We start from the raw sequence: 19,672 nt of genomic DNA on the forward strand, positions 1-19,672 counted from the left end.
GCTTCACGTCCAGGCTTCCTGGACACCTGGGAACGCCAGCTGAAGTTTTATTTGTAAGATAAGAGTATTTCTTACATGAAAATCTTCTCTGTTTTAGCCTTGAAGAAATTGTTTCTTTGTTTATTACAACGTTGGTATTATTTTTGTAGTTTACAAATGCCATCGTTGTCCATTGCAGTTACCTCCATCCGAGTTAAGAGACTGACTTACCGTCATCTTTGACCTAATGTACTTGCTGTAGTTGAGTGCGTCTATCATTTTATTACCAACAGTTCAGATGTCTCTTTTAGTTTTATCTCTGGTTAGGATCATTTTGCTCAACTGTGTTTCTTGTTTTCTGACTGTCAGTATTTTATTGCAACAATGTTGTTGTGCTCAGTACCCAGTGGTCGCAGGTACTTAATGCACTTGTTCTACACTAGCTCATAACTTAGAAACTGAGCGTGTGTATCAGTGCCAGGGAAGCGTGAAATGTGTAGTTTCAATGACCTGTATCCAAGTGTTATTGTTTGCATTAGTTATTGCTGTTTTGAGTGTAGACAGTCTGGGAATTATTTTGTGTGAGTGTGTGTGTGTGTGAGAGAGAGACTAATGGCTCAGTGCCAGCCGAGGGCCTGCAGAGAGATAATTGCTCGTCAAATCTTCTGCACGAGTCATTACCACAGATTTAACCTCTGACCCCTCCACAGCAGACCGACCAGGGCGTCGTAGCCAATGACAGACCTGGATTTCGTTATTGGGAGACGGGACACAGAGTGGGATTCTTGGCTGTCACATCTGTGTGTCTCTGTTTGTGGTTCGAGCTCTTTCTGTTTCTCTGTTGGTTACCTTTGACATTGTCTGTTTATGTTATCCTGTCACCATGCAACCCTTCCACCTACGAAATACTTGTATTGAAATACTTAGTAAATACTTTTTATACAACTGATTTGCTTTGGCAAATACGTTTTGGAGGAATCATAATTACTGCCGGGATCATAATGAGGAGACTTGGGTTTCAAGTCTTGCTTCTCATGTGTTGTTAACTTTAGGCTACTAAAAAGTCTGGTTAAAACAATATGGATTGATATTTTTGGCTACTTCAGGTAGCAGAACAAATTGTAAACACAACATTGACTACTTATATAACAAGGTTTTATTATAGTTGTCATTGCTAAGGCGTTAGTAAACATTTGCTTTACACAACCATGAGATGCAAATCACCTTCAGCATTCATTTAGAGTTTTTGGCGACCTGATGAAGTCCAATCTTCACTGTTTCTTTGCTCTGTTTTTGGTCTCCACCAATTCCTGAGGGAAGTCTCTGTCTCTTCAGCTCTTTAGCTCTTTAGCTAGTCTCTAACTGTGTGCTGTTCGGTGCTGGGCTGGTAGTATAGTATAGTGGGTGTATTAGATTTGATGAACATTAACGAAACCTAAACATCAGCTGAAAGATGCAAAAACGCTCCGACACTACAAATAGTAAAGCCGAGGGGAACTGCAGAGTTGGTGATAATCATCTGTCTCTGCAAGCAACACGTTTTACATTATAGATAGTCCGCTGTAAAGATAGGTAAAGAGTGTGGTTCAAATTAAAATATAAATAAAAAATACATTTAAAATGTGTGTGCCTCATGTCAGCGTAGACTTGTTGAATATTTATGTTCACAATCTTTTCCTAAGTGTTCTTCTTTGAGTTTCCAAAACATAACCATACAAAGGTAAATCATGCTGTAGTTGCCAGGAGCAGATCTTGTAGGATGAAACATGTTGACACAGAACATTTTACAGATACGTTCATTGTGAACATTTCATGTTGGCATTGAACAGTTTGTGAATATAAACATTTCTCCTTATGTTGATTACAAATGTAAATCAGCCAAAATACTTTCTTTCTGTCTTTCTTTCTTTCTTTCTTTCTTTCTTTCTTTCTTTCTTTCTTTCTTTCTTTCTTTCTTTCTTTCTCACTCACTCACCATCCTGGTCCCTCTCTCCTCTGTCACTGTTTGTCATTCATCATTCTGGGCTTTTTTCTTGAGACCACCTGGATATAAAAAACGCCTACATGCTGTAAAAACAAACAAACAGAAAAACATTGATTTGCTTTGCACCTTTTGACAGACTCTGACAGACACGGCTGACACTATCACACCTTGTTTCTCTCTCTCACATATTAAAAGTTGTTTTTCGCTCGGGGCTTTCTCATCAGCTGTGGTGTCCGTCAACAGAGGCCCACACAATAGAAGTATGCACCATTGACCCCAATGACTCATACTCTGTCTGACTGACAGCACCACACGCCTCACCACTACTCCGCTGTCACACACACACAGATTGAGCCGGCATGATGGATTACACAAAGGATTATGATGGATTATAAAACTGGCATTCACACACAAACATGGCTCAGCCATATCCACAGACACTGACTCATAGTATTGTGGTTGACTGCAGGGTGACATCATATCAGCTGATGCAGTCTGGTGCTCACCTTCATTATTTAAATTGCTTGTCGCTGTTTCTCACTGTGAGCTCTGGTGAAAGAAATAAAATGAAATGGAGATTTCACTGCTCTTCTTTTGAGTGTAACTCTAAATGTGTTGCTATGGTAACGTTGTACATTCCTCTTATCTTTCTTCTTCTTGGTCAGTTTATTCTGGATAGACAAGGATGTGTTGTTGATTAACCTAATTGGATCTGAATATTTAAAAGGGAAGTGTCTCGTTTTCAGCTAAGCTTCAGTTTTTCAAAATTAATTTATGCATAAGTGGATGACTGAATGAATCCAAACAGCTGGTGGAGGGTGATGGATGATACATACAGGATTGTTTGTGTTTGACAACAACTAGAGACATCTTTAGATTTATGATTCAAAGATGGCGATGTGCAGCATACTAACTCTCTCTCTCTCACTCACTCACTCACTCACTCACTCACTCACTCACTCACTCACTCACTCACACACCTTCTTAACCAGATTGAGGCAGGATGAGCCCAGGCATGACCATAACCGTGACAGAGTGATTTAAAGTCACATTTACACACATGAAGACACACATACACACATTTTGCTAACACATTCCCACCTCTCTTATCTTCTTTGCTTTTCCAGTCAAGTGAATCTACAGCATGTTAGTTATAATTCCTTACAGCCACCTATAGCTCCCATCATGTAACCTTCACTGACTGCCACCACTGTGACAGCTAATTAGGTGGCCGGGATGTAGGTGGCAAGACTGGATTAATATGAACGGCTCCTTAAATATGTTGTACTTTGTGCTTAGTCTAAGAGAAATATGGATAAAGTATAAAAAGTAATATTTTATATGTACAATGTGGTCATATTGCAACATAGATGCATCTTTTTCTACAGTTTCTTTTATTGATTACAATTTATGAGTTGTTGTATCAGCTGCCGGTTCTTAAATTCCTGCGTTGCACCATAATTTATAATGTGCACCTCCCTTTGTTCTATGTCTATTTGCTGCTAATTCTCCAGCACGATTACAATACGAGTAGTACACTGACTGAAATTCTGAGCATGCCCACTATCTGAACACTAATGGAAGATGTTGGACCAACGTGTTAGACAGCGCTCTCTGTCAAATGAGCTCACATCTTTTGAAGTAATGGTGTTCATCGCTCCAGTAGAGTTGAGAGACTCGTAAAGATCAATGTCAAGGAGCCTTAAAGCTGCGCTGGAGGGTAATGTTGTTTGAGCAGCAGGGGAGACATGCCGCTCATAGTGAATTATCACCAGAACCTGCGGTTGTCTCGACTCTCTGGGGCGTTTTAATGTTTTTCAGTTCATTGTTTTGTTTTTTCGGCTCACTGTAAACAACCTGCTCAGCACCAAACAGCAGACAGACACAGTTAGCGTCCAGGTGGTGAACATACTGTAGAGGGGCATTTAGCAGCTAAAGTGCCTGACACTTCCTTCAGGAGCTAAAAGGAGACTGAATGTTGGACTTTCATTAATTTGAAAAAATTAAATGTGGCAAATAGTGAAAATTGCTCTTTCTGCTCTCAGTATTGTAAATTGGAAAATGTCAGCAGGTCGAGAGATTCAAATCATCCCAAAATAACAGTATACACTGGTATGGAACAGATATATAACAATAAGATGGATGTTTTTCGACCCTCCTGCTGCTTCTGTCATATGTTTTCCTTCTCACAGTTGCAGAAACACAAGACGCAGAACTCTAATGTAACCTTTACTGGTGATAAATATGTGGCTGGCTGCTGGAGTATAGAATACAGAGCAGCACTCCTCTTTAACCTTTTCTTTTTTACAGTACAAATGCTTTGGGCAAGATGCCCTTTTACAGCATCCATTTAAGATAACAATGTTATAAAGCACAGTGGCTGCAAGAGACTTCTGGCTTCATGGGAATATTAGATTGCTTTGCCCTCGTTATTCTTTAATAGTTTAGTCGACTCTATAACCCGAAAAAGGGGAGTTAGAGCAGAAGAATTAGTTTCCTTGACTTCCTACATTTCAATTATTCATCATTCAGAGAGATAATTTCGAAGGAGAGAGCAGAATGAGAATGAAACAGTAAAAAATGCAAGAATTGAAAGAGAAACAGATGAGTGAGGAGTTATAAAAAGAGGCTGAAGAGATTTATTGAGACTGAAAATACCAAGTACTAAGACAAAGTCACAGAAACGAGGCAGGTAAGATTAAATCCCTTTCCCTTTAATATGTGGTATGAAACATTAGACACTCCACCTAAACGTGAATCACTGGTGGAGTCGAGCTGCTGATGTGATGAATCATGAATCAAAAGCTAAGATTATGTTCTGGAGTGAAGCTTGACTTGCGTATGCTCAAGTGATTCAGCTTTTGATTGAGGAAGAGCAGCAACGAAAATGTGGAATTTGAGAGACTACGGGTTAAGGAGCGAGTGAAATGAAAGATGATTGCAAAAGTAAAAAGGGAAATGTGACACAGAAAGGAAAGCAGAGGAATATATTGTATGCACCTCCAGTCGCTTCACTTTTTTGTCTTGTTCTTTTATTCCTCCCTCACCCTTCCCCCATCTCCTCTTCTTAGAGCTGTAGCGAAGGATGGTGTTAAGCCACTTCCAGCCCTCTGTCCAGAGCTAATGCATTTCCCTTAAATATTTCAATATGCTCCTCTTCTGTTCTACAAGCTCTCCCTCAGCTGGCGCCCACAGAGGCGCACTGCCACCGATAAAATCCTGCCAGGGGTTTTGATGTGTCAGAGTGCTAGAAAAAGACATCAAAAGAGGGAGGGATAAGGGAGGATGGCAGGATGTGGGAGGATTTAGATTATTGATTGAGGGAGATACATCAAATAACTAATGTGTGTTGTGTGACCATGCATTTTTTATTTGTATGTGTGCGTCTGTGATTTAAAGCACTTCCAGAACAGATGTAGAGCAGCGTGCTGGCTGGTGCAACACGGAGCAAACTTGTATTGTTCGTCAGATGTAATTCTGCTAAATATGGTCTGACGGGCACTTCAGTGAAGCACACAGACAGGCACGAAAGGCCCATGAGCGAACCCAATCTGCACATGAAAATAACAACTGGAAAAGCCACTTTACGAGCTGTTTGTGTAAGACAATAAACCTTGTGCATCTCTGTGTGTGGTCCTTTGTGAAATTGTTCAAAGACACATTGAGCGGTGGCAGCAGGAGCAGCGAGTGAAGTCTTTATGGTTCAATAATTTCAGTTCTTAATTATGGTCTATACCTGCCCTCCCTTTCCTTTATACCGCTCCGTCTGTCTCTCCATACCTCCCATCGCCTCATCACGCCTGCCATAATATTTCATGGCAGCAGCCGTGGACCTTGAGGAAATTAAAAATCTTTGTTGCTTTGTTGATCTCCCCTGTGGGTGGGCGGATGTCAATAAAGTTTTGTATTATGGCCTGCCACATGCACAAGCATACAAGAGACATACTATATACTTGGGGTAAAAACACATACTGTAGTGTGTGTGCGTGTGCGTGTGCGTGTGCGTGTGCGTGTGCGTGTGCGTGTGCGTGTGCGTGAGTGTGCGTGTGTGTGTGTGCGTGCGCGTGTGCGTGTGTCTCAGCTATCATCTGTCTGGTATCACTGGAGAATATAATGAAGACAAATATTGACCTGCTCTTTGTTCTCGTATATGTTCTAGTTGCAGAACCAGTAACCGGAAAAGCCTCATCCTGACCAGTACGTCGCCCACTCTGCCACGGCCGCACTCTCCACTGCCTGGACACATAGGTCAGTATGTACAAGTATAAAAGATACGATACAGTGCGAGATTTAACAGTATATTAGACCCATTATATATATATATATATATTTTTTTTTAACTACTTATTAATTGACTTTAATAAAAATGCATTAATTTTAAATGAGTAAAGAAAAGTAGCATTTGCTGTAATTTCCTATTGTTTACACACTCAGTGGGACTGTGCTGCATACTACACACTTTATTTGACTTTCTACTGCAGGATATTTTTCAGTGTATTCTTGCAGCAAGAAATACAACAGCCTTTGGGTGCATTGAGACATGCAATCTGCATGAAAGTGTTTTTAAACTGATCTTCGTCTTTACATAACATTTTGGTAGTTTTTGTTGAAAATCGAATTTTATTTTATAGAAAAAGACGGAAAAAAAAGAGCAAAAACGATTATTCTTAAATGTCAACTGAAAATCTCCAATTCTCTGCTCGCTTCAGTGATGTAGACGTGTGCTCAGGTTGTGTCACTAAGCTGTGACATCACTAACGCAGTGGTTCCCACAGTGTGGATTTACCACAAGAGCAACATCAAAACAGAAACAACAAACAAAGACTCGGTATTAACAGCTCACAGTCGCCAGTTGTCATAGTAACGCAATAAGCTTTGTGGCATGTGGTTTTACATCAATGACACATACTGACAATATCCGCAAGCAATGGAAATGTTTCTCGTTGTAAAGAGAGCTCTGATAAATGCAGATTCACTTTAGCCCTCGGTGCAGTGGTGCAGCGGTGCCGTGCCAGAAGAAAATGTATTGGCATCAGTACAGGTCACCTAGAACAAGAGTTAAGTGTTGCTTTTTAACTCAATGTTTAATTTATTAATACTTTAATTAAAAGTGTAGGAGAGGATCAAGGATAAGATACTATATTACTTTAGGTTTCTCATTGAACACACACAGAGTTGTATCTTTTTTATTATAACAGTGTTTTCAGTGTTGTGCAGCTTTTTCGGCCCCTAAACCTGCACAAGTAACCTTCTCAAAGGTAACTTTGTCAAAGCGCCTGCGAAGGGTAAAACAAACCCATAAATGCACTGCCAAGCAAATGGCGTCTTGGTGCTCCTGTGGTATTTGCACATATTTAAATAAGGTTGTATGGAAACATTTGGTGCAACATTGGGACCCCTTTTATTCAAATGAGCCTCTTTGCAAAATCAGTCTAATTCACAAAGATCAGCGCTAACAGTCACACGCAGTTGCAGTGAAATTATTAGCATCTTCAGAGAGTTGGTGGTAACTGAAGCCCAGGGGTGTGTTGCCCAGACTTTCCTCCACTTTAAATCTGCTATCTTCTTTTTATTAAGTAATTTACCTCAACGCAAATTGCCCTTAATATTACGCATGTTTTTGAATTCCCCCTCAGTGTATAAAGATCCACCCTCATATTCTGATGTCAACTAACTCTGTTTCCTTCAAAGTGAGGTTGACTAATAGAAATGGAAATGACTTGTAGGGTTACCTAAAATGACTTTTGGCATATTATCCTTCCCAATAACCCACAGTGTATGTTTTCTGCTCTGTTCTGTCCGTATGTATTTTAACAGGAAGCAGTCCGTTGGACAGCCCGCGCAACTTCTCACCAAGCGGACCTGCCCACTTTTCCTTCGCCTCCTCTCGCAGGTTGCCGTCCCTCCTTTATTCACACACTAAGTCACACATGCAACGTCACAAGAGCAGTGCAAAGTAGTTGAGTGAAATTGTTGATTATTTTTACACACTCACACACAGTGACACTCTTCAGGGAACACACCCCCACACACACACACACACACACACACACACACACACACACACACACACACACACACACACACACACACACACAAACATGCTAATGAAACGGCATGCCACGGCCCTGTCTTTGTCAGCAGGCCCAGATGAATGAGACTAGGTGTCAGGGTTTTGCCCAAATGTGTGTCTCTCATCACTCACTCAGAAGAAATGTCAGACAAGGCTGGAGGAGGCCTGATGGAAGAGAGGAATAAAAGGAACAAAAGTGTAATTGGATAGAAAGGAAGTGAAGGTGGTGAGATTGCTTTAGTATAACCTTGTTGTTTGGAGGGACTAAAATCAATATTAGAGTTCTGACTGTTGAAAGTGAAAAAGAAATCTGTTTTTGATTCTAACCTGTCTCCTTTTTCCATTTGTATTTATATTTTCCTCAGGGCTGATGGTCGTAGATGGTCTTTGGCTTCTCTGCCTTCCTCAGGATATGGCACCAATACACCCAGTTCAACGGTAAGTTGGAGTGGAAAAAGAAAGCACCACAATCATAGCTCCCAACTACTCGTCTCATTTCTCGTTAATTATCAGCGTTTTGGCACATCTTGTCTTCACGAGACAAAAGATAGTAATCATTAGGGATATCTCTGCTCTTCTTATTTTCTCAACCATCCTATACTGATTTCCAATCTGAACTATTGTTTTTGTTTTACCAAAGTTCAAATCTGTGTACCTCACTTCACTCCTCACAGCACGACAAGTGAAAACTCATGAGGATCAAACAATGTACTTACTTTCATTTCAAGTCCTTTGCATGAATATGCATTTAAAGAACTTATTTGCATATATTTTTATGCATAAATTCAGCGCGTGCTATTCTGCTTGGAAGTTCATGTTCTAAAAGTTGCATGTTCTACTTTGGTCTCGCTCCGCTTTGAAAAGATTACACGCCACACTTGCAGCTAAATGGCACGCATTAACAAGCACACACAACCCTGTGTTCTTTGACTTTGTACTCGCTGCTGCGAGTCTCAGACGATCATTTCTTTAAAGCATGTTAACACTAAAGAACATGCATCACATGCACTCCAGAACTAAAAATAACTCATCAGTTGCTAAGATATTAATCAACCTCATTTATCTGCAGCTGATGACTTGGCCTTTCTGATTGGAACAGGTATAATGGAAATGAAATGTAACCATCTGTATTTCTTCCCTGTTCCAGTAACAATTTCTCTTTATCCATCACTTTATCCCGAGAGAAGCGGAAATGGATGGTAAGAGGGACAACAGAGACAAATGAAAGAGAGTGTAGGTGGAAGGGAAACGTGTTTTGAAGCAAACAGAGGGACAACAACAATGTTCACTTTTGTCTGAGTGAAGCATAAGAGACTACTCTCTTTTTACCCTGCCAAGGCCCATTTGGTAAATAGTCCATTTGAGAAATGGGCCTTAATGTGTATGATGCTCAGGTGGAAGCAAGGTGTTGACTCATAATCCACCCCCTGTACATTTCTGTGCCATCTTGAACACAATCACTCCATCTGCATCTTTTCACACATCATTTCTTTCATTGACTTCCTCTCATGACTCTCCTTACAGCAGCACATATAGAGAGACATACAGTACACTGCAGGCGACTCATTGATCTCTTTTTATCGGTAGATGAGGTTGAAGATGGTTTCTCAGTCTCTCCATACTCCTCTCCACCTTTATCACTCCTCTTCCCCCTCCACCCTGTCAGGTTTCAAGGCTCTGCTAGTTCTTACATGGGCCATTACTCGCTTGATTAGTTACAGCAGGACCCTTGCATACTGAACAGAGTAGATTAAAGGAGTGTGTGTGTGTGTGTGTGTGTGTGTGTGTGTGTGTGTGTGTGTGTGTGTGTGTGTGTGTGTGTGGAGGAGTTTCCTATATGAAGGGGTAGATTATATGAACCAAATTTATGCATAAAACAGTTGAACGTGGAGGTAATGCATGCATAAATAAATGTAGGGAGTACGAAGAATAAAATCTTACAGGTGAAGGAAACTGTCGAAGGTTTGTGCATCCCAATTCTAATTTCCCTTTGTTGGAAATCTGTTGTCTCTGCAGCTGATCGGGGCGCCTTCACAACACTGTCCTGGTTTTATACTAGGACAAATACAACCCAGCTGTCATATCACTCCCCAGCTCAGATTTTATTTCTCAATTCACTTTGATTCATTTAAAATCAGCTGATCTTTGTGCACTGTAGCTCTCATTAACAAAGCAACAACTTTCATCGTTCAACAGAAAGGCGTATTTTTTTTCATGATATTATAGTCAAGAAGAGTAGCGTGTATCGTCTTATCAACAATAAACACATTTTCTATTGGTGTCAGTCACATCCCTGCGTGCCCGGGAAAAAGCTGTTTGTTTACAAAATATTTACATAATTTCCACTTTGCCAAAAAAACGTAGGCCCAAACCTTCCCAAGAATATGAGACACTCTCAAACTTTATTATTAAATAATGAATTTACAAACAGATGCAGATTTCAAATGAATTATTAAATTAGCTTTATAAAAAAATCATGTTGCTGCTGTATTAATTGCTCATGAGTGTTTAGAGTCTGGGCAGTGAGGAACATTTTCAAACTGTGGTTGGATTATTGCATTATATTTGCAGAATAAAGTTTTGATTCATGTGTGGATGCTTCAACTGGAACATGCAGAGAGTCATTTTACGTTCTTTTTTGCCATGTGGGTGGAAATAAGAAAAAAAAGTCAAAGACATGCTATTTTTAGTACATATATGTGAAGATACGAACTCAAAGGCATCAAAAGAGTACAGAGCTGTTGATGCTGACAGTTGATAATGATTGTGAACACACTGTTCCTCGATTTCTATTTCCTCGCATACTTTCCCTGCATCGCACGTCTTCAGTGAGCGGGACTAAGACGCAAGTGAAGGAAATCTTGATGCAATTAAGTCAATTGAGATGCACCCTCTGACTGCACAAAGCATCTCATCAAATGGAATTTTTCCACACTCTCCGAACTCTCTGTGTCTTCAGGGAGCTTCTTAATTGATTCTGTTGACTGGACTTGGTGCATTCACATCATCATTTCAGTACTTTTAATAATAATAATACATTTTATTTATAAGCGCACTTTTCATTTGCGTAAACAAAACTCAAAGAGTAAAAACGATGAGCAAAATATACATTTAAAAAATAGAATAAAAACATTTGATAGACAGACAAGACAGCTTGCAAGTGGCTAAGACCTGAATGGAGTTTCTAATGGATTTTTATAGCAGAAATCATTGTGTGGCCAAAGCCAGCCATGGTGTCCCATCGGGAGACGTGTTCATTAAGCCTCCTATTGATCCAGGCTGGTTTTTCCCTCTTGCACTAAAGACAAGTCTTTTGTTTAAAGGCAAGTAGCGCTGCCATTAACCCCCCGAGGCAGCAAACACTTAAAGCAGCAGTCAACTTTTAGGTGGAGTGACTCTTTCATTCCCTGCAGTCTTTTTGCTCTGGTGTTCACATTATTTTGTTTTTCCCTCCTACACTAACTCCTTCTGGATATTTTTCTTGTTTCTCCACCTCTCTCTCTTCCTTCCTTGTTCTTTTAAGTTAGTGGCTCCTTTGTTTCAGTTCTTTGCACCCACTATCATCATAGTACACCTTGTGCTTTCTTCTCTGCTCTTCTCTTATTGTCACCACATCTATTAAGTTGCTCTTGCCATTTGTTGTTTTTGAGGTCTTCCTTTCACACCAAGCTTTTCAAAGAAATATAACAAAGAGCGGTTCATCATTTAACCTTGTCTCTTTTTCATGTGTCCCTCCAGTCGTCCAGCTCATCCCAGGAGCGGCTGCACCAGCTGCCCTTCCAGCCGACCATGGACGAGTTGCACTTCTTGTCCAAGCACTTTGGCAGCACCGAGAGCATCACGGACGATGACGGGGGCCGACGCTCGCCGCACGTCCGCCCTCGCTCTCGAAGCCTCAGGTGAGAGCCCGGCAGGTCGTATGCAAACATAAATGAAGATCAGCCACTCGGCATCTAGCCAGCTTTGATTTAGTGATGCAATTCTTCACAGAGGGCAGAAGCTATAAGAATTATTTAGAAGATGCTGGTTTCTTTAATTAGAACATAACATTTAAAAAATAATGATAATGGTGCTGTCATAGAAATATAGTTATAAAATAGCTAGATTTAGATTTACATACTTATACACAACAGTATGACACATTCTAATAAATGCTTTCTGAATTCTCCTTGGCGTAGGTATTAAAAGGAAATAAAAATACAAACATATTATGTAAAACAGATGCACCAAAAATCAATAAAGCCTCTAACCAAATTATTTATTTGCCTTATCGATATCAGTGTGTCAAGTTTCAGTTCACTCTGTAAATTATTCCAGACAAAGTGGGGAAAATATCTGAAGGCTTTCTTTCCATGGAACATGTAACGTAAGCCAGGCCAAGTACTCATTCAATTCTGCAGCAAATCCGCATCACGGGGCAGATACACAAATTCAATTTGACTTTTGATAACATTGCGAGATAGGGCATTTGTGCTGCATTCATATGATGTTAGAATAAACGTAGAAATGTGTTCCCGACTGGGAAAATTCATGTGAACGCCCCCTCAAGCCAGATCAACAACTCGGAAACCGCTAACAACGTATTGTTTAAACGCTCCGAGCAATAACATACAACACATCTTCTTTGTAGCGTCCATGTTATGTCCACATCACGACTTAAAGCTCATGAACACGCCGAAGTCGGAAGAACCATCAACTTTGACGGAGGTCTGCGCTCTCTCCGTGCCGTTCTCGTTAAATCAGTATCCATCCACCCTCCAGTTCTTTAAGCCTCCCCGAAGTGCTGCAGTTTCTCTATTAGCAGAAGTCTCTGGTGTACACTCCCTGAATCACACCTATTATAGCCTCCCCTCAGGATGCAACATGCCCCAACTACATACAACACATCACTTCTTATCAGTATTCAGTTTTCATATTAAGCTCCTCAGCAGTCGCTGCCCCAGATAGATAATCTCCCATCTTGTGGCTTCAGTATACAGAATGCCTTCATTGTGTACCTTGACATGCCTCATTATTTCTATTCATATCGCATCTTTCTGTGAAGCTAAACTGAGTTTGTCCACAAGACATCTTTTCATAATATGTTTTTCTTTGGTGAATATCTAATGTAGCACTGTATGAGTTGCTTTGAGATAAAAGTATTACGTTTTTTGGGCCTTTTTTCTGCCACATGTTGATTTTGCTTTGCCTTATTTCGGTGCATGTGTGTGTAGGAGAGTCTACATGTGACTCTGAATTTATTCATGCTTATCTGACGTCTGCACCATGTGTGGCGAGACGTGCAGGAAGACACCGGATCCATTAGAGAAACTACACTGAGTGTACTGAATTTTTGATCGGTCGATTAGCATAATGTACAGACGGGATGGACATGAGGAGAAGCAGTGAGATATTGCTTCATTCAAGTGAAAAATACAGAATTGCGTCTCACCGGCTGCCTCCCCTTTACTGTCTGATTGTCTCAGTGCTGTATATTACAATCCTGCTCTATGTGTTTGTCTCTCTGCAGCCCAGGGCGCTCTCCTTCCTGCTATGACAATGAAATAATGATGATGAACCATGTATACAAGGAGCGCTTCCCCAAGGTCAGCCTCATGCAAACAAATACACAAGTGTAAACTGTGCATTCATACACACATCAAATACCCACACAAACAATATGCATGCAGTAAATGTCCTCCTCTTTAGCTACACTGAATTACGAGACACTGCAGGCAAAGAAACTGTTTTTTCATGCACTGGTCAATTTTGAGAATTATTAAGCTTTAGTCACTCCATTAATGCTCATTATTTGTTTAGCTGACAATACGTTCAGTGCAACGGTGTTTTTAAACAAGCTAAAAATCATCCTCTAGTACAAAGGAGGGCTCCAGACGAGCAGTAGAACAGACAGTTCTTGCTCGAGTAAAATATGGTTTCAGCTGGGAAGCAGACCAGTTAGTGCAAGTACAGTCTTGGCTTTGTAGACTAACATCAGGGACTTGAATCAGATGCCAGCCACTATAGGAAGCTTCAGGATGCAGAGAGCGTAGCAGTGGGGTGTTTGGACAACGTGCAGATCAGAAAGACTGCTGCATTTTTGATCAGTTGGAGGGATATGACCACCTGCAAAATCATATACTGTAACTAGCAAGACATTGGGGTAGTCTAATTTGGAGATGTCTAATGCCTGTAGCAGCGCTAGGGTAGTATCACCATATGGTCTGACAGCCGATCACTCACTGAAGTCTGTTCCTTCAACAAGGAGCAGATCAGGCTTGCTGATAATGGGATTCAGTGATGAGCCCTGCATCAATAATATCCGAACATGCACTACATGAGTCAAAGTAGCCTCATTGTCAGGGTGCATACCATATAACTGCAATATCTAGGGTTTGACTTGCAGCCACAGGACCTTTGTTGTTCTCTTCAGATGTTTCCTGTCTCTCTCACGCTGATGTATCCTCCGGCTGTACTAAGCTGTTATCTCTGTATTCCTGTGCCCTTGTTACTTTGAAAGAGGCTTACCATTCTGCTCTGACCTCCAACATGAAGGCAGCCCTCAGCCCCTGAGATTTTATTTCACTGTTGTTGGTAGGCTGTTGACACTGCAGTGTGTGAAAACTCCTGGAGGTCGCCCATGTCTGAGACGCTAAACCTGACCTATGAGTCTTTGATCATGAGCACAAAATCAATTAGATCACGTATCTTGCTCCAGGCCAATATGTAATCAAACTGGAAGCTGACCTCTTAAAGCTGTCTGCATGCGTTATTTACAGACACAAGTATACAAGACGAAAATGTCTGAGAGAAACAACTCTTTCTATGAACAGGGAAATGTATGTCAATCTACAAGCAGGTTTCCTCAAACACACACACACACACACACACACACACACACACACACACACACACACACACACGCACACACACACATACACACACACACACATACACTATCGCTGTGCACATTCACAGTATGTGAATCTATATGCATTGTGAAGCAGTACTGTTAACAAGGCTTCACACTATTATATTATTGCACAGTTCCCAGGACTGACTATAGCTTGCCAGCCATTTTAAGGAGAATAATGAGCAGTTGCATACCTGAAATAGGTATTTAATGGATACTTAGTGGGGCCTACATTCTGATAATATCATTAATTTGTAATGATATTGTGAGACTCAGAATAATGCAGTTTGCCTCATATTCAATTAGACTATTTGCCTCTTGCTTTTTCACATTATATATTATTTGTCTTTGTAAACTGGGACACCTAAAGCAGCTATAATCAATATTTTTATAATAACAATGATTAAAACGACTTTGTGAAAGTCGTTCATTGAGATGATACTACAGGGAATTATCACCTAGATCTGCAACACGCTTGGCTTTACATTATAGTGAGTTTCAGCTCTTTGTTTAGATGTCCGGCACCCAACTGTATTGTTTTTGTTTTTTGTTTGAAAGCCTTAAGTGCAACAAACAGCAGTCGAGTCACACAGCGTTACACCACTGGCTGTGAGTCAGTTAGGAGTTATGGGTCGTACTGTAGGTTGACAGCTGTACCACACACCAAACATACCAAACAGACAGTAGTGAAGGTATTGTAGCCGAATTGTCCCAATCCAGGGAAGGAACGGGATAAAATTGCTGCCTTGACAGAGATTTGATGTGCTTCATCACTGATACACCAGCCTGCGATGACAGGTGATTTATGTACTGTAGAAAACCTGGGCGTGGGTGATTTAATGCGGGGGCAGCCTGACAAACTATTGTCGTTTTAATAAAGAAGTCAGGCAATAATTGGCTTTTTTTCCATCATTCTGTGATCTAATTTTATGCTGCACACAACATGAGTCTGCAAACAGCGAAAGTGAAAGTACTGTAGTTTGTTACCTCTCTGAGAAGTTGGAGGTGTGCAGCCTGCAGCTCTTCCTCTGCTCGATCCTGACACTTCCATTACTCGCTGCAATATTTCAAACTGATCCAAACTGTCAAAAAATGCCCAAAATGACCGTTTTCTAGACACATTTCTGATGAAGAAAGCTCACTGATATACACATTGCATTTCCTGTGACTAACGTTATTTCAAAATAAAAGTCAACCTGTGTTTCATATATATTTATATATATACGCACGGTCAGCACACCCCCAAAGCAGTAAACCTAGGGGGAACACTGACCATTGTGTGTTACCTCATTCGGCGTAGATAGTAGTTTAACAGACTGATTTAAATGAAGATCTTGGAGATTATTACTTTAACAACCATATTGTGTTTATTTAGGCCACAGCTCAGATGGAGGAGAGGCTGGCAGAGTTTATCCACAACTACTGCCCAGAGAGCGTTCTGCCACTGGCCGACGGGGTCCTCAGCTTCATCCACCACCAGGTAGCTGAGCTGTCCAGGGACTGCCTGACCAAATCACGCGAAGGTCTCATTACCAGCGTCTACTTCTGTGAACTGCAGGATAACCTGGAGAAGCTACTGAATGATGTGAGTTGTCACATGTGAGTCATGGAGGTGGAGAGGAATGTATACTATTGTCTAACACTGCACAACTCTGACCTGTCTCTCCATCTGCCTGCCTCTCCCTTGCTATCAGGCTTATGAGCGCTCCGAGAGTCCGGAGCTCACCTTCGTCATTGAGCTCTGCAAAAAGCTCTTCATCATCATATCTCGTCCAGCCAGGCTCCTCGAGTGTTTGGTGAGTTTCTGATAATAAGTATCAGTTTTCACGTTCCTCCCACATTGAGATGCATGGTCACACAGAGATGGCTTTAAAGAATGAGGTGTGCCCAAACCTTCATCTCAGATCACAATATAGAAACCAAAAACCTTCAATAAGGCAAATGAGCGATAGAAATATCGACCCAAAGTCAGTACATGCTTAACCCTTGTGCACTATACCTTTAACCCCAGGGCTGCAGAAAGAAAGAATATATAAGTAAATAAACATAAAGAGAGCAACTGTTGCTGCCTATCATACAGTTTGAGTTTTTTGAGCTGCCTTCAGAAGACCTTGAATAGATTTTAGCTCCTTTTACTCAGATACAAGACAATCTTTGTAAAATGACAGCTTCTATTGATATGTGGGTTTTATCTCATCACCTGAATTTATTTAGCTGTTTACACCTGGACCTGAGTCACATGAGGAGTATTACTCAGCATGGGAAAACAGTTGTATAATCTTTTCTGAGGCTCTGTAAGGAGTGCTCCAAAGTCTAACAAAATAACCCTTGATAATGTCATCAGGGTTGGGCTTGAGACTTTAAATGTGTAACAAATTGCCTGCGTTATAAAGTGGCGGTATGGGGCTTGAAAAAAGTGTGCATTTAGAAGGCAGGGAGGGTTTAATGGAAGACGCTTTAGAGTCGCATTATAGAGAAGCATTTCTGCCTGGACGACTTAATGTCAGGATATTTCTCTGGCTTTGGCTTTGACCATTCCTTTTTTAATGTGAGTCCCCGACTTCTTGGAAATGTAATACTAAATCACATAAATTATGTTTTTAAGCCTGTGAACAAAACTATTTTGTGAGCAGGAAGTCTTAGGGATGATTTTTCTTTTAGTAACACATTTTCAAAACATTACAAAATAGAGTTTGTTGCTGTCCACTATGTCACAGAGGGTGGAAGCAACATATTATTGCAAAAGACTTGATATGGAATGGAGGATTGTGAATCCACAGCAATTTAGACTCTGCATTTAATCCATCCTCGTATTAGGAGCAGTGGGCAGCTGTTATATTATCAGTGCCCGGGGAGCAGTGTGGGGGTTCGCCTAGCTCAAGGGCACCTCGAGCCCTCGAGGAGGTGATCTGATACCTCTCAAAGTACCAATCCAAACTCCTTTCGGGAGGCTGAGTCCTTCGGGGACTTGAACCGGAACCCCTCCCAAGACAAGACCCTACGGATTGAGCTACTGCTGCCCCAAATTACAAATGATATCAGTCTATGATCAAAACGTGGCTGCATTAGAATCAAAACAAAGTACCAGAGCTCTACTGTCTACCTCCTTTTTGCACTCATGTGGCATGTGACAAGTTCCCTTGCATTCATAAATAGCTGCTAATTCACATTTGCTTCCAGTAAATGGAGTTTCACCTTCAGCATTCTCCATACATTACATTTTAACGTATGGATGTGTTGTATCGTGCAGTCGAGATCATGTTTTTGAGCTTTTGAGCTGTGTCTTTCAGTACTTTAGACGTGCTGCACATATCTGCAGCAGCGGAGTTTGCGCTTAACACCGCAGGATATTTTTCTAACTTAACTCAAAACTATAAAATATTCTTTCCTCCTCCACATCTTGTCAACTTTTTTTCAGCAGCACATCTGCTAGGAGACAGAGCCGTGTCCTTGACATGTTGATACATAACTCACTTCAACAACTCAGTAATAACAAGCCTCTTTGTATGCACAGGAGGCTTAGCCATACCTTGATATCAGCTGACTGATTAATGGCCCCACATGTTCGTCTTTGGCGTCGTCCCTCCTCCAACCACCCTCCCGGCTCATCTTTCCGTTGTCAGGGCGACCGTCAGAAGAGGTCGATAGGGTCAGGCAGGATGTGGAGAGGACTTTAGATCCTCATGGCCCTTAGGTTAGAGAGGAGAAGACACGCACACAGATAAAATGTTTTCCACGGGCGTAGAGTTCATTTAGCATTCAAGTCAGCTGCGAGTTCTGATTTGGTGAAAATGTCACACAGTCAGTGGGCTGTTAGCTGCAAGGATATTATCGTCGAGCAGAGCAAGCTATCAGAGAGGCAGGTTAATTCCCCCTTTCGGTGCTCTCTCTTTTTTCTCCGGTTGAAGGGACCAGATATGAGAGAGCAGGGGAGGAAGGAAATGATCCCGGCTGCCCCAGGCTCTACTTTCTAATCAAAATGTTATTCCACCAACAGGAATGAAACTAAATCCCACAGGACACCACAGAAGGCTATTTCATTGGAAAAAGGATGTTTCAAGAAAGCAATTTAAAGTTGGCAGGTGTATTAACACTGATTGCGTTTGTTTGACAGCCCCATAGCGGTGTTTGGTCACACATTTGCAGAAGGTTGAAGGAAATTCTATTTTTGTGATTATAATTTGGGCACATCTGGAATTACTTAAATGTATTTATGTGATGTGACACCATTTAACTTCAGTTCAGTTATCACATCTCTTTTTTTTCTGCTGACTAGGAGGTCATCATGGTTCAATACCCAGCTGTTAAAAATAATCTCATCTCCTGTAATATGTTATCAACATATTGGCACCGATCATAACCCGACAGATTCTGGATTTTTGAGTATATTAAAATCGGATAACAATATATAAGCCGATAATAACTTTTAAAAACATAAACACATAACACAAACAAACAATCTTGATATTGATCCCTTCGTGTTATGTTTCTTTTTTAATTGTGACCAAGATACATACTAAGCAGAACATTATGCAGTTAAAAATCAACTTAATTCATTTTTTATTTTAAAGCAAAAATGCAAGAAATGTTCTGGTTCCAGCTTCTCCAATGTAAATATTTGCTCTTTTTTTTCTATAATAGGAAATTGTATATCTTTGAATTTTTGTATACTGCTGGTCAGAAAAAGGAGCAATTTAAAGTCACAGCTTTGGACTCCTGGAAACTGTGATGTGACATTCATTGA

At 40.8% G+C, this 19,672-nt stretch overlaps 1 protein-coding gene across 1 annotated transcript in view; it reads left to right on the forward strand.

The window, feature by feature from the left end:
• The window catches only part of mast1a (microtubule associated serine/threonine kinase 1a), a 46,411-nt gene that overhangs the window by 7,632 nt on the left and 19,107 nt on the right, over nucleotides 1-19,672 (forward strand). The window contains exons 2-8 of the mRNA XM_029433975.1: nucleotides 6,123-6,211; nucleotides 7,781-7,856; nucleotides 8,402-8,474; nucleotides 11,775-11,935; nucleotides 13,546-13,621; nucleotides 16,304-16,513; nucleotides 16,623-16,724. Coding sequence (XP_029289835.1) covers nucleotides 6,123-6,211; nucleotides 7,781-7,856; nucleotides 8,402-8,474; nucleotides 11,775-11,935; nucleotides 13,546-13,621; nucleotides 16,304-16,513; nucleotides 16,623-16,724 — 787 coding nt within the window. The remainder of the gene's footprint in view (nucleotides 1-6,122; nucleotides 6,212-7,780; nucleotides 7,857-8,401; nucleotides 8,475-11,774; nucleotides 11,936-13,545; nucleotides 13,622-16,303; nucleotides 16,514-16,622; nucleotides 16,725-19,672) is intronic.

The sequence above is a fragment of the Cottoperca gobio genome, chromosome 1 (genome assembly GCF_900634415.1).
Source record: "Cottoperca gobio chromosome 1, fCotGob3.1, whole genome shotgun sequence".
Lineage (NCBI taxonomy): Eukaryota > Metazoa > Chordata > Actinopteri > Perciformes > Bovichtidae > Cottoperca > Cottoperca gobio.